The sequence below is a fragment of the Salvelinus fontinalis genome, unplaced genomic scaffold, assembly GCF_029448725.1.
Source record: "Salvelinus fontinalis isolate EN_2023a unplaced genomic scaffold, ASM2944872v1 scaffold_0560, whole genome shotgun sequence".
NCBI lineage: Eukaryota > Metazoa > Chordata > Actinopteri > Salmoniformes > Salmonidae > Salvelinus > Salvelinus fontinalis.
In genome coordinates, this window is record NW_026600769.1 from 53,034 (window position 1) to 68,396 (window position 15,363).

The following is a 15,363-nucleotide window of genomic DNA, read 5'->3' on the forward strand; positions in this document are numbered from 1 at the left end:
CTCTTCTGTCTCCTCCTCTCCTGTCTACCACTCTTCTGTCTCCTCCTCTCCTGTCTACCACTCTTCTGTCTCCTCCTCTCCTGTCTACCACTCTTCTGTCTTCTCCTCTCCTGTCTACCACTCTTCTGTCTTCTCCTCTCTGACCTTCCACTCTTCTGTCTTCTCCTCTCTGACCTTCCACTCTTCTGTCTTCTCCTCTCTGACCTTCCACTCTTCTGTCTTCTCCTCTCTGACCTTCCACTCTTCTGTCTTCTCCTCTCTGACCTTCCACTCTTCTGTCTTCTCCTCTCTGACCTTCCACTCTTCTGTCTTCTCCTCTCTGACCTTCCACTCTTCTGTATTCACCTCTCCTGTCTACCACTCTTCTGTCTTCTCCTCTCCTGTCTACCACTCTTCTGTCTTCTCCTCTCCTGTCTACCACTCTTGTCTTCTCCTCTCCTGTCTACCACTCTTCTGTCTCCTCCTCTCCTGTCTACCACTCTTCTGTCTCCTCCTCTCCTGTCTACCACTCTTCTGTCTCCTCCTCTCCTGTCTACCACTCTTCTGTCTCCTCCTCTCCTGTCTACCACTCTTCTGTCTCCTCCTCTCCTGTCTACCACTCTTCTGTCTCCTCCTCTCCTGTCTACCACTCTTCTGTCTCCTCCTCTCCTGTCTACCACTCTTCTGTCTCCTCCTCTCCTGTCTACCACTCTTCTGTCTCCTCCTCTCCTGTCTACCACTCTTCTGTCTCCTCCTCTCCTGTCTACCACTCTTCTGTCTCCTCCTCTCCTGTCTACCACTCTTCTGTCTCCTCCTCTCCTGTCTACCACTCTTCTGTCTTCTCCTCTCCTGTCTACCACTCTTCTGTCTTCTCCTCTCCTGTCTACCACTCTTCTGTCTTCTCCTCTCCTGTCTACCACTCTTCTGTCTTCTCCTCTCCTGTCTACCACTCTTCTGTCTTCTCCTCTCCTGTCTACCACTCTTCTGTCTTCTCCTCTCCTCTCTGACCTTCTACTCTTCTGTCTTCTCCTCTCCTGTCTACCACTCTTCTGTCTCCTCCTCTCCTGTCTACCACTCTTCTGTCTCCTCCTCTCCTGTCTACCACTCTTCTGTCTCCTCCTCTCCTGTCTACCACTCTTCTGTCTCCTCCTCTCCTGTCTACCACTCTTGTCTTCTCCTCACCTGTCTACCACTCTTCTGTCTCCTCCTCTCCTGTCTACCACTCTTCTGTCTTCTCCTCTCTGACCTTCCACTCTTCTGTCTTCTCCTCTCTAACCTTCCACTCTTCTGTCTTCTCCTCTCTGACCTTCCACTCTTCTGTCTTCTCCTCTCCTGTCTACCACTCTTCTGTCTCCTCCTCTCCTGTCTTCTCCTCTCTGACCTTCCACTCTTCTGTCTCCTCCTATCCTGTCTACCACTCTTCTGTCTTCTCCTCTCCTCTCTGACCTTCCACTCTTCTGTCTTCTCCTCTCTGACCTTCCACTCTTCTGTCTTCTCCTCTCCTGTCTACCACTCTTCTGTCTTCTCCTCTCTGACCTTCCACTCTTCTGTCTTCTCCTCTCTGACCTTCCACTCTTCTGTCTTCTCCTCTCTGACCTTCCACTCTTCTGTCTTCTCCTCTCTGACCTTCCACTCTTCTGTCTTCTCCTCTCCTGTCTACCACTCTTCTGTCTTCTCCTCTCCTGTCTACCACTCTTCTGTCTTCTCCTCTCCTGTCTACCACTCTTCTGTCTTCTCCTCTCCTGTCTACCACTCTTGTCTTCTCCTCTCCTGTCTACCACTCTTCTGTCTCCTCCTCTCCTGTCTACCACTCTTCTGTCTCCTCCTCTCCTGTCTACCACTCTTCTGTCTCCTCCTCTCCTGTCTACCACTCTTCTGTCTCCTCCTCTCCTGTCTACCACTCTTCTGTCTCCTCCTCTCCTGTCTACCACTCTTCTGTCTCCTCCTCTCCTGTCTACCACTCTTCTGTCTCCTCCTCTCCTGTCTACCACTCTTCTGTCTCCTCCTCTCCTGTCTACCACTCTTCTGTCTCCTCCTCTCCTGTCTACCACTCTTCTGTCTCCTCCTCTCCTGTCTACCACTCTTCTGTCTCCTCCTCTCCTGTCTACCACTCTTCTGTCTTCTCCTCTCCTGTCTACCACTCTTCTGTCTTGTCCTCTCCTGTCTACCACTCTTCTGTCTTCTCCTCTCCTGTCTACCACTCTTCTGTCTTCTCCTCTCCTGTCTACCACTCTTCTGTCTTCTCCTCTCCTCTCTGACCTTCCACTCTTCTGTCTCCTCCTCTCCTGTCTACCACTCTTCTGTCTCCTCCTCTCCTGTCTACCACTCTTCTGTCTCCTCCTCTCCTGTCTACCACTCTTCTGTCTCCTCCTCTCCTGTCTACCACTCTTCTGTCTCCTCCTCTCCTGTCTACCACTCTTCTGTCTCCTCCTCTCCTGTCTACCACTCTTCTGTCTCCTCCTCTCCTGTCTACCACTCTTCTGTCTCCTCCTCTCCTGTCTACCACTCTTCTGTCTCCTCCTCTCCTGTCTACCACTCTTCTGTCTCCTCCTCTCCTGTCTACCACTCTTCTGTCTCCACCTCTCCTGTCTACCACTCTTCTGTCTCCTCCTCTCCTGTCTACCACTCTTCTGTCTCCTCCTCTCCTGTCTACCACTCTTCTGTCTCCTCCTCTCCTGTCTACCACTCTTCTGTCTCCTCCTCTCCTGTCTACCACTCTTCTGTCTCCTCCTCTCCTGTCTACCACTCTTCTGTCTCCTCCTCTCCTGTCTACCACTCTTCTGTCTCCACCTCTCCTGTCTACCACTCTTCTGTCTCCTCCTCTCCTGTCTACCACTCTTCTGTCTCCTCCTCTCCTGTCTACCACTCTTCTGTCTCCTCCTCTCCTGTCTACCACTCTTCTGTCTCCTCCTCTCCTGTCTACCACTCTTCTGTCTCCTCCTCTCCTGTCTACCACTCTTCTGTCTCCTGCTCTCCTGTCTACCACTCTTCTGTCTCCTGCTCTCCTGTCTACCACTCTTCTGTCTCCTCCTCTCCTGTCTACCACTCTTCTGTCTCCTCCTCTCCTGTCTACCACTCTTCTGTCTCCTCCTCTCCTGTCTACCACTCTTCTGTCTCCTCCTCTCCTGTCTACCACTCTTCTGTCTCCTCCTCTCCTGTCTACCACTCTTCTGTCTCCTCCTCTCCTGTCTACCACTCTTCTGTCTCCTCCTCTCCTGTCTACCACTCTTCTGTCTCCTCCTCTCCTGTCTACCACTCTTCTGTCTCCTCCTCTCCTGTCTACCACTCTTCTGTCTCCTCCTCTCCTGTCTACCACTCTTCTGTCTCCTCCTCTCCTGTCTACCACTCTTCTGTCTCCTCCTCTCCTGTCTACCACTCTTCTGTCTCCTCCTCTCCTGTCTACCACTCTTCTGTCTCCTCCTCTCCTGTCTACCACTCTTCTGTCTCCTCCTCTCCTGTCTACCACTCTTCTGTCTCCTCCTCTCCTGTCTACCACTCTTCTGTCTCCTCCTCTCCTGTCTACCACTCTTCTGTCTTCTCCTCTCTGACCTTCCACTCTTCTGTCTTCTCCTCTCTAACCTTCCACTCTTCTGTCTTCTCCTCTCTGACCTTCCACTCTTCTGTCTTCTCCTCTCCTGTCTTCTCCTCTCTGACCTTCCACTCTTCTGTCTCCTCCTATCCTGTCTACCACTCTTCTGTCTTCTCCTCTCCTCTCTGACCTTCCACTCTTCTGTCTTCTCCTCTCTGACCTTCCACTCTTCTGTCTTCTCCTCTCCTGTCTACCACTCTTCTGTCTTCTCCTCTCCTCTCTGACCTTCCACTCTTGTCTTCTCCTCTCCTGTCTACCACTCTTGTCTTCTCCTCTCCTGTCTACCACTCTTCTGTCTTCTCCTCTCTGACCTTCCACTCTTCTGTCTTCTCCTCTCTGACCTTCCACTCTTCTGTCTTCTCCTCTCTGACCTTCCACTCTTCTGTCTTCTCCTCTCCTGTCTACCACTCTTCTGTCTTCTCCTCTCCTGTCTACCACTCTTCTGTCTTCTCCTCTCCTGTCTACCACTCTTCTGTCTTCTCCTCTCCTGTCTACCACTCTTGTCTTCTCCTCTCCTGTCTACCACTCTTCTGTCTCCTCCTCTCTGACCTTCCACTCTTCTGTCTTCTCCTCTCTGACCTTCCACTCTTCTGTCTTCTCCTCTCTAACCTTCCACTCTTCTGTCTTCTCCTCTCTGACCTTCCACTCTTCTGTCTTCTCCTCTCCTGTCTACCACTCTTCTGTCTTCTCCTCTCATGTCTACCACTCTTCTGTCTTCTCCTCTCCTGTCTACCACTCTTCTGTCTTCTCCTCTCCTGTCTACCACTCTTCTGTCTTCTCCTCTCCTGTCTACCACTCTTCTGTCTTCTCCTCTCCTGTCTACCACTCTTGTCTTCTCCTCTCCTGTCTACCACTCTTCTGTCTCCTCCTCTCCTGTCTACCACTCTTCTGTCTCCTCCTCTCCTGTCTACCACTCTTCTGTCTCCTCCTCTCCTGTCTACCACTCTTCTGTCTCCTCCTCTCCTGTCTACCACTCTTCTGTCTCCTCCTCTCCTGTCTACCACTCTTCTGTCTCCTCCTCTCCTGTCTACCACTCTTCTGTCTCCTCCTCTCCTGTCTACCACTCTTCTGTCTCCTCCTCTCCTGTCTACCACTCTTCTGTCTCCTCCTCTCCTGTCTACCACTCTTCTGTCTCCTCCTCTCCTGTCTACCACTCTTCTGTCTTCTCCTCTCCTGTCTACCACTCTTCTGTCTTCTCCTCTCCTGTCTACCACTCTTCTGTCTTCTCCTCTCCTGTCTACCACTCTTCTGTCTTCTCCTCTCCTGTCTACCACTCTTCTGTCTCCTCCTCTCCTGTCTACCACTCTTCTGTCTCCTCCTCTCCTGTCTACCACTCTTCTGTCTCCTCCTCTCCTGTCTACCACTCTTCTGTCTCCTCCTCTCCTGTCTACCACTCTTCTGTCTCCTCCTCTCCTGTCTACCACTCTTCTGTCTCCTCCTCTCCTGTCTACCACTCTTCTGTCTCCTCCTCTCCTGTCTACCACTCTTCTGTCTCCTCCTCTCCTGTCTACCACTCTTCTGTCTCCTCCTCTCCTGTCTACCACTCTTCTGTCTCCTCCTCTCCTGTCTACCACTCTTCTGTCTCCTCCTCTCCTGTCTACCACTCTTCTGTCTCCACCTCTCCTGTCTACCACTCTTCTGTCTCCACCTCTCCTGTCTACCACTCTTCTGTCTCCTCCTCTCCTGTCTACCACTCTTCTGTCTCCTCCTCTCCTGTCTACCACTCTTCTGTCTCCTCCTCTCCTGTCTACCACTCTTCTGTCTCCTCCTCTCCTGTCTACCACTCTTCTGTCTCCTCCTCTCCTGTCTACCACTCTTCTGTCTCCTCCTCTCCTGTCTACCACTCTTCTGTCTCCTCCTCTCCTGTCTACCACTCTTCTGTCTCCTCCTCTCCTGTCTACCACTCTTCTGTCTCCTCCTCTCCTGTCTACCACTCTTCTGTCTCCTCCTCTCCTGTCTACCACTCTTCTGTCTCCTCCTCTCCTGTCTACCACTCTTCTGTCTCCTCCTCTCCTGTCTACCACGCTTCTGTCTCCTCCTCTCCTGTCTACCACTCTTCTGTCTTCTCCTCTCTGACCTTCCACTCTTCTGTCTTCTCCTCTCTGACCTTCCACTCTTCTGTCTTCTCCTCTCTGACCTTCCACTCTTCTGTCTTCTCCTCTCTGACCTTCCACTCTTCTGTCTTCTCCTATCTGACCTTCCACTCTTCTGTCTTCTCCTCTCCTGTCTACCACTCTTCTGTCTTCTCCTCTCATGTCTACCACTCTTCTGTCTTCTCCTCTCCTGTCTACCACTCTTCTGTCTTCTCCTCTCCTGTCTACCACTCTTCTGTCTTCTCCTCTCCTGTCTACCACTCTTCTGTCTTCTCCTCTCCTGTCTACCACTCTTCTGTCTTCTCCTCTCCTGTCTACCACTCTTGTCTTCTCCTCTCCTGTCTACCACTCTTCTGTCTCCTCCTCTCCTGTCTACCACTCTTCTGTCTCCTCCTCTCCTGTCTACCACTCTTCTGTCTCCTCCTCTCCTGTCTACCACTCTTCTGTCTCCTCCTCTCCTGTCTACCACTCTTCTGTCTCCTCCTCTCCTGTCTACCACTCTTCTGTCTCCTCCTCTCCTGTCTACCACTCTTCTGTCTCCTCCTCTCCTGTCTACCACTCTTCTGTCTCCTCCTCTCCTGTCTACCCCTCTTCTGTCTTCTCCTCTCCTGTCTACCACTCTTCTGTCTTCTCCTCTCCTGTCTACCACTCTTCTGTCTTCTCCTCTCCTGTCTACCACTCTTCTGTCTTCTCCTCTCATGTCTACCACTCTTCTGTCTTCTCCTCTCATGTCTACCACTCTTCTGTCTTCTCCTCTCCTGTCTACCACTCTTCTGTCTTCTCCTCTCCTCTCTGACCTTCCACTCTTCTGTCTTCTCCTCTCCTCTCTGACCTTCCACTCTTCTGTCTTCTCCTCTCCTGTCTACCACTCTTCTGTCTCCTCCTCTCCTGTCTACCACTCTTCTGTCTCCTCCTCTCCTGTCTACCACTCTTCTGTCTCCTCCTCCTGTCTACCACTCTTCTGTCTCCTCCTCTCCTGTCTACCACTCTTCTGTCTCCTCCTCTCCTGTCTACCACTCTTCTGTCTCCACCTCTCCTGTCTACCACTCTTCTGTCTCCACCTCTCCTGTCTACCACTCTTCTGTCTCCTCCTCTCCTGTCTACCACTCTTCTGTCTCCTCCTCTCCTGTCTACCACTCTTCTGTCTCCTCCTCTCCTGTCTACCACTCTTCTGTCTCCTCCTCTCCTGTCTACCACTCTTCTGTCTCCTCCTCTCCTGTCTACCACTCTTCTGTCTCCTCCTCTCCTGTCTACCACTCTTCTGTCTCCTCCTCTCCTGTCTACCACTCTTCTGTCTCCTCCTCTCCTGTCTACCACTCTTCTGTCTCCTCCTCTCCTGTCTACCACTCTTCTGTCTTCTCCTCTCCTGTCTACCACTCTTCTGTCTTCTCCTCTCTGACCTTCCACTCTTCTGTCTTCTCCTCTCTGACCTTCCACTCTTCTGTCTTCTCCTCTCTGACCTTCCACTCTTCTGTCTTCTCCTCTCCTGTCTACCACTCTTCTGTCTTCTCCTCTCCTCTCTGACCTTCCACTCTTGTCTTCTCCTCTCTAACCTTCCACTCTTCTGTCCTCTCCTCTCTGACCTTCCACTCTTCTGTCTTCTCCTCTCTGACCTTCCACTCTTCTGTCTTCTCCTCTCCTCTCTGACCTTCCACTCTTGTCTTCTCCTCTCCTGTCTACCACTCTTCTGTCTCCTCCTCTCCTGTCTACCACTCTTCTGTCTTCTCCTCTCTAACCTTCCACTCTTCTGTCTTCTCCTCTCTGACCTTCCACTCTTCTGTCTTCTCCTCTCCTGTCTACCACTCTTCTGTCTCCTCCTCTCTGACCTTCCACTCTTCTGTCTTCTCCTCTCTGACCTTCCACTCTTCTGTCTTCTCCTCTCTGTCCTTCCACTCTTCTGTCTTCTCCTCTCCTGTCTACCACTCTTCTGTCTTCTCCTCTCCTGTCTACCACTCTTCTGTCTTCTCCTCTCCTGTCTACCACTCTTCTGTCTTCCCCTCTCCTGTCTACCACTCTTCTGTCTTCTCCTCTCTGACCTTCCACTCTTCTGTCTTCTCCTCTCCTATCTACCACTCTTCTGTCTTCTCCTCTCCTATCTACCACTCTTCTGTCTTCTCCTCTCCTATCTACCACTCTTCTGTCTTCTCCTCTCCTGTCTACCACTCTTCTGTCTTCTCCTCTCTGACCTTCCACTCTTCTGTCTTCTCCTCTCTGACCTTCCACTCTTCTGTCTTCTCCTCTCCTGTCTACCACTCTTCTGTCTTCTCCTCTCCTGTCTACCACTCTTCTGTCTTCTCCTCTCCTCTCTGACCTTCTACTCTTCTGTCTTCTCCTCTCCTGTCTACCACTCTTCTGTCTCCTCCTCTCCTGTCTACCATTCTTCTGTCTCCTCCTCTCCTGTCTACCACTCTTCTGTCTTCTCCTCTCTGACCTTCCACTCTTCTGTCTTCTCCTCTCTGACCTTCCACTCTTCTGTCTCCTCCTCTCTGACCTTCCACTCTTCTGTCTCCTCCTATCCTGTCTACCACTCTTCTGTCTTCTCCTCTCTGACCTTCCACTCTTCTGTCTTCTCCTCTCTGACCTTCCACTCTTCTGTCTTCTCCTCTCTGACCTTCCACTCTTCTGTCTTCTCCTCTCTGACCTTCCACTCTTCTGTCTTCTCCTCTCTGACCTTCCACTCTTCTGTCTCCTCCTATCCTGTCTACCACTCTTCTGTCTTCTCCTCTCCTCTCTGACCTTCCACTCTTCTGTCTTCTCCTCTCTGACCTTCCACTCTTCTGTCTTCTCCTCTCTGACCTTCCACTCTTCTGTCTTCTCCTCTCTGACCTTCCACTCTTCTGTCTTCTCCTCTCCTGTCTACCACTCTTCTGTCTTCTCCTCTCCTCTCTGACCTTCCACTCTTGTCTTCTCCTCTCCTGTCTACCACTCTTCTGTCTCCTCCTCTCCTGTCTACCACTCTTCTGTCTCCTCCTCTCTGACCTTCCACTCTTCTGTCTTCTCCTCTCTAACCTTCCACTCTTCTGTCTTCTCCTCTCTGACCTTCCACTCTTCTGTCTCCTCCTATCCTGTCTACCACTCTTCTGTCTTCTCCTCTCTGACCTTCCACTCTTCTGTCTTCTCCTCTCCTCTCTGACCTTCCACTCTTCTGTCTTCTCCTCTCTGACCTTCCACTCTTCTGTCTTCTCCTCTCTGACCTTCCACTCTTCTGTCTTCTCCTCTCCTGTCTACCACTCTTCTGTCTTCTCCTCTCCTCTCTGACCTTCCACTCTTCTGTCTCCTCCTCTCCTGTCTACCACTCTTCTGTCTCCTCCTCTCTAACCTTCCACTCTTCTGTCTTCTCCTCTCTGACCTTCCACTCTTCTGTCTCCTCCTATCCTGTCTACCACTCTTCTGTCTTCTCCTCTCTGACCTTCCACTCTTCTGTCTTCTCCTCTCCTCTCTGACCTTCCACTCTTCTGTCTTCTCCTCTCTGACCTTCCACTCTTCTGTCTTCTCCTCTCTGACCTTCCACTCTTCTGTCTTCTCCTCTCCTGTCTACCACTCTTCTGTCTTCTCCTCTCCTCTCTGACCTTCCACTCTTCTGTCTCCTCCTCTCCTGTCTACCACTCTTCTGTCTCCTCCTCTCCTGTCTACCACTCTTCTGTCTCCTCCTCTCCTGTCTACCACTCTTCTGTCTCCTCCTCTCCTGTCTACCACTCTTCTGTCTCCTCCTCTCCTGTCTACCACTCTTCTGTCTCCTCCTCTCCTGTCTACCACTCTTCTGTCTCCTCCTCTCCTGTCTACCACTCTTCTGTCTCCTCCTCTCCTGTCTACCACTCTTCTGTCTCCTCCTCTCCTGTCTACCACTCTTCTGTCTCCTCCTCTCCTGTCTACCACTCTTCTGTCTCCTCCTCTCCTGTCTACCACTCTTCTGTCTCCTCCTCTCCTGTCTACCACTCTTCTGTCTCCTCCTCTCCTGTCTACCACTCTTCTGTCTCCTCCTCTCCTGTCTACCACTCTTCTGTCTCCTCCTCTCCTGTCTACCACTCTTCTGTCTCCTCCTCTCATGTCTACCACTCTTCTGTCTCCTCCTCTCCTGTCTACCACTCTTCTGTCTTCTCCTCTCCTGTCTACCACTCTTCTGTCTTCTCCTCTCTGACCTTCCACTCTTCTGTCTTCTCCTCTCTGACCTTCCACTCTTCTGTCTTCTCCTCTCTGACCTTCCACTCTTCTGTCTTCTCCTCTCCTGTCTACCACTCTTCTGTCTTCTCCTCTCCTCTCTGACCTTCCACTCTTGTCTTCTCCTCTCTGACCTTCCACTCTTCTGTCTTCTCCTCTCCTGTCTACCACTCTTCTGTCTCCTCCTCTCCTGTCTACCACTCTTCTGTCTCCTCCTCTCCTGTCTACCACTCTTCTGTCTTCTCCTCTCTGACCTTCCACTCTTCTGTCTTCTCCTCTCCTGTCTACCACTCTTCTGTCTCCTCCTCTCCTGTCTACCACTCTTCTGTCTTCTCCTCTCTGACCTTCCACTCTTCTGTCTTCTCCTCTCCTGTCTACCACTCTTCTGTCTCCTCCTCTCCTGTCTACCACTCTTCTGTCTTCTCCTCTCTGACCTTCCACTCTTCTGTCTTCTCCTCTCTAACCTTCCACTCTTCTGTCTTCTCCTCTCTGACCTTCCACTCTTCTGTCTTCTCCTCTCTGACCTTCCACTCTTCTGTCTTCTCCTCTCCTGTCTACCACTCTTCTGTCTTCCCCTCTCCTGTCTACCACTCTTCTGTCTTCTCCTCTCTGACCTTCCACTCTTCTGTCTTCTCCTCTCTGACCTTCCACTCTTCTGTCTTCTCCTCTCTGACCTTCCACTCTTCTGTCTTCTCCTCTCCTGTCTACCACTCTTCTGTCTTCTCCTCTCCTCTCTGACCTTCCACTCTTGTCTTCTCCTCTCTGACCTTCCACTCTTCTGTCTTCTCCTCTCCTGTCTACCACTCTTCTGTCTCCTCCTCTCCTGTCTACCACTCTTCTGTCTCCTCCTCTCCTGTCTACCACTCTTCTGTCTTCTCCTCTCTGACCTTCCACTCTTCTGTCTTCTCCTCTCCTGTCTACCACTCTTCTGTCTCCTCCTCTCCTGTCTACCACTCTTCTGTCTTCTCCTCTCTGACCTTCCACTCTTCTGTCTTCTCCTCTCTGACCTTCCACTCTTCTGTCTTCTCCTCTCTGACCTTCCACTCTTCTGTCTTCTCCTCTCTGACCTTCCACTCTTCTGTCTTCTCCTCTCCTGTCTACCACTCTTCTGTCTTCCCCTCTCCTGTCTACCACTCTTCTGTCTTCTCCTCTCTGACCTTCCACTCTTCTGTCTTCTCCTCTCCTATCTACCACTCTTCTGTCTTCTCCTCTCCTATCTACCACTCTTCTGTCTTCTCCTCTCCTATCTACCACTCTTCTGTCTTCTCCTCTCCTATCTACCACTCTTCTGTCTTCTCCTCTCCTATCTACCACTCTTCTGTCTTCTCCTCTCCTGTCTACCACTCTTCTGTCTTCTCCTCTCCTCTCTGACCTTCTACTCTTCTGTCTTCTCCTCTCCTGTCTACCACTCTTCTGTCTTCTCCTCTCCTGTCTACCACTCTTCTGTCTCCTCCTCTCCTGTCTACCACTCTTCTGTCTTCTCCTCTCTAACCTTCCACTCTTCTGTCTTCTCCTCTCTGACCTTCCACTCTTCTGTCTTCTCCTCTCTGACCTTCCACTCTTCTGTCTTCCCCTCTCCTGTCTACCACTCTTCTGTCTTCCCCTCTCCTGTCTACCACTCTTCTGTCTTCTCCTCTCTGACCTTCCACTCTTCTGTCTTCTCCTCTCTGACCTTCCACTCTTCTGTCTTCTCCTCTCTGACCTTCCACTCTTCTGTCTTCTCCTCTCCTGTCTACCACTCTTCTGTCTTCTCCTCTCCTCTCTGACCTTCCACTCTTGTCTTCTCCTCTCTGACCTTCCACTCTTCTGTCTTCTCCTCTCCTGTCTACCACTCTTCTGTCTCCTCCTCTCCTGTCTACCACTCTTCTGTCTCCTCCTCTCCTGTCTACCACTCTTCTGTCTTCTCCTCTCTGACCTTCCACTCTTCTGTCTTCTCCTCTCCTGTCTACCACTCTTCTGTCTCCTCCTCTCCTGTCTACCACTCTTCTGTCTTCTCCTCTCTGACCTTCCACTCTTCTGTCTTCTCCTCTCTAACCTTCCACTCTTCTGTCTTCTCCTCTCTGACCTTCCACTCTTCTGTCTTCTCCTCTCTGACCTTCCACTCTTCTGTCTTCTCCTCTCCTGTCTACCACTCTTCTGTCTTCCCCTCTCCTGTCTACCACTCTTCTGTCTTCTCCTCTCTGACCTTCCACTCTTCTGTCTTCTCCTCTCCTATCTACCACTCTTCTGTCTTCTCCTCTCCTATCTACCACTCTTCTGTCTTCTCCTCTCCTATCTACCACTCTTCTGTCTTCTCCTCTCCTATCTACCACTCTTCTGTCTTCTCCTCTCCTATCTACCACTCTTCTGTCTTCTCCTCTCCTGTCTACCACTCTTCTGTCTTCTCCTCTCCTCTCTGACCTTCTACTCTTCTGTCTTCTCCTCTCCTGTCTACCACTCTTCTGTCTTCTCCTCTCCTGTCTACCACTCTTCTGTCTCCTCCTCTCCTGTCTACCACTCTTCTGTCTTCTCCTCTCTGACCTTCCACTCTTCTGTCTTCTCCTCTCTGACCTTCCACTCTTCTGTCTTCTCCTCTCTGACCTTCCACTCTTCTGTCTTATCCTCTCTGACCTTCCACTCTTCTGTCTCCTCCTATCCTGTCTACCACTCTTCTGTCTTCTCCTCTCCTCTCTGACCTTCCACTCTTCTGTCTTCTCCTCTCTGACCTTCCACTCTTCTGTCTTCTCCTCTTTGACCTTCCACTCTTCTGTCTTCTCCTCTCTGACCTTCCACTCTTCTGTCTTCTCCTCTTTGACCTTCCACTCTTCTGTCTTCTCCTCTCCTCTCTGACCTTCCACTCTTCTGTCTTCTCCTCTCTAACCTTCCTCTCTTCTGTCTTCTCCTCTCTAACCTTCCACTCTTCTTTGCACTTTTTGACTTTCATATTCATCCCTCTGTTTTCCTGTTATGTTCTCTCCTTCTCTCTACCCTTCTTTTATCCTCTTCCTCTTTCTCTCCTCTCTGTCTCTCTGAGCCTGCGTCCTCTCCTATACTCCAGTGTCAGGCAGTGAAGCGTAAGGACACAGTAATGCTTTCTGTGCTTGGATGGTATAACAGCACATCACTGTAGGGAGTGAGAGCATTAGCACTGCCTGCCTGTCTTCCTGCCTCTCTGTCTGTTTACCTGCCTCCTTCCCTTCCTTCCTCCCTTCCTGCCCGTCTGCTCTGCCTGTTTAGCAGCATCGCTCTGCTCCACTCTGCCTCCTGCTCCTCTTAACACCAGTCACGACTGACTGCATTTCTCAACTGGTGCTTTTCTGCCTGCCTGCATGACTGCCTAGAGAGCCTAGAGAGCCTAGACCCTAGCCAACAAGTGCAGGATGAGAGCTGGGGAGTGAGAGAGTACAGGCCTCTTTAAAACAGCTGCGTCACAGATCAGAGAAGACCACAGTGGAATGAGAGTACAGGCCTCTTTAAAACAGCTGCGTCACAGATCAGAGAAGACCACAGCGAGGATCCATGGGATGGCAGGTAAAGAGGCTGAGAGAGGGAGAAGGAGGAGGGAGGAAGAAAAATTTCCTCTCTGTTTGTGATCAACACTTTTATTTTCACTGGGAGATTAGGAGTGAGTGGGTTCTCTATTTATGCTCTCTCTCTCTCTCTCTCTCTCTCTCTCTCTCTCTCTCTCTCTCTCTCTCTCTCTCTCTCTCTCTCGGTCTCTCTGTCTCTCTGTCTCTCTCTCTCTTTCTCTCTCGGTCTCTCTGTCTCTTTCTCTCTCTGTCTCTCTCTCTCCTCTGTTCTCTCACTCTGATCCTCTAATGTGTTTCTTCTCTCCCAGCCATTTACAGAGGCAGCAGCCAAGCTTCTGGAGGGAAAGACCTGGAAGGGGAGTGACTCCTCGGCTGAATCTCGCCCAGGGATCGGGAGTGAGAGTGGATTTAGCAACAGCGGGACCGGTGACTCAACAAACCCCGACCGGGCAACCTGCTTCGGGGCGACCCAGAGCCCCACGAGGACCGCCAATATTTCTGCTCTCAACCCCCCCACCACCACCCAGGGGAAACAGCAACAAGCTAACAGCAGCACCCTGTACCAGTCCAACCAGACACAACCTTCGAATATCAACGGTCTGTACCTATCAACCCAGGCACAACAACCTGCTAACATCAACAGTGTGTACCAGCCGACCCAGGGGCGGGGGCAGCCACCCAGCGTCAGTGCCCTCAACAGCCTGAACCATCAGGTTCACCAGCTGTCCCAATCCTCCGCCCCCCCTCCCAACCACAGCTCCTCTCAACGCTCAGGTGTGACCTCACAGCGCGTAAAGAGAAACTCAGAGAGAACTGGCAGACACCTGTCACAACAGGTGAGTCCTCAGGTGTGTTTGTGTTCAGGGCAGCGTAGAGGCTTTGGATAAAGCTTCAAGCCATTTACTCTGTGGCTCAGTGTCTTAGTGTTGACTTTGTGCTTCCTACATCTGCTTCTTTTTGTTATAATCTTCTTCCTTGGAATTCCCCCATCAACTGTCTCTCTATTGCTGTTGTCTCAAGATCTCTGTGGAATGCCAGGGTTAGAGAGAGAACTAGTCCTTTAACACAGGCTGTTTTCACAATAACTAGTCCTATAACACAGGCTGTTTTCACAATAACTAGTCCTATAACACAGGCTGTTTTTCACCATAACTAGTCCTTTAACACAGGTTGTTTTCACCATAACTAGTCCTTTAACACAGGTTGTTTTCACCATAACTAGTCCTTTAACACAGGCTGTTTTTCACAATAACTAGTCCTATAACACAGGTTGTTTTCACAATAACTAGTCCTTTAACACAGGCTGTTTTTCACCATAACTAGTCCTATAACACAGGCTGTTTTTCACCATAACTAGTCCTATAACACAGGTTGTTTTCACCATAACTAGTCCTATAACACAGGCTGTTTTTCACAATAACTAGTCCTATAACACAGGTTGTTTTCACAATAACTAGTCCTTTAACACAGGCTGTTTTTCACCATAACTAGTCCTTTAACACAGGTTGTTTTCACCATAACTAGTCCTTTAACACAGGTTGTTTTCACAATAACTAGTCCTTTAACACAGGCTGTTTTTCACAATAACTAGTCCTTTAACACAGGTTGTTTTCACCATAACTAGTCCTTTAACACAGGTTGTTTTCACCATAACTAGTCCTTTAACACAGGCTGTTTTCACAATAACTAGTCCTTTAACACAGGTTGTTTTCACCATAACTAGTCCTATAACACAGGCTGTTTTCACAATAACTAGTCCTATAACACAGGCTGTTTTCACAATAACTAGTTCATTTAACACAGCCTGTTTTTCACCATTTTAACGTCCTGACCAGAGTTCGTATGTGTTTTGCTTGTTTAGTGTTGGTCAGGACGTGAGCTGGGTGGGAATTCTATGTTGTGTGTCTAGTTTGTCTGTTTCTATGTTGGGTTAAATGTGTTGCCTGATATGGTTCTCAATTAGAGGCAGGTGTTTGACGTTTCCTCCGAATGAGAACCATATTAAGGTAGGCTGTTCTCACTGTTTGTTTGTGGG

At 50.4% G+C, this 15,363-nt stretch overlaps 1 protein-coding gene across 1 annotated transcript in view; it reads left to right on the forward strand.

Moving 5' to 3' along the window:
* LOC129846471 (E3 ubiquitin-protein ligase SH3RF2-like) overlaps positions 1 to 15,363 on the forward strand; it is a 52,821-nt gene that overhangs the window by 19,323 nt on the left and 18,135 nt on the right. The window contains exon 5 of the mRNA XM_055914416.1: positions 13,637 to 14,164. Coding sequence (XP_055770391.1) covers positions 13,637 to 14,164 — 528 coding nt within the window. The remainder of the gene's footprint in view (positions 1 to 13,636; positions 14,165 to 15,363) is intronic.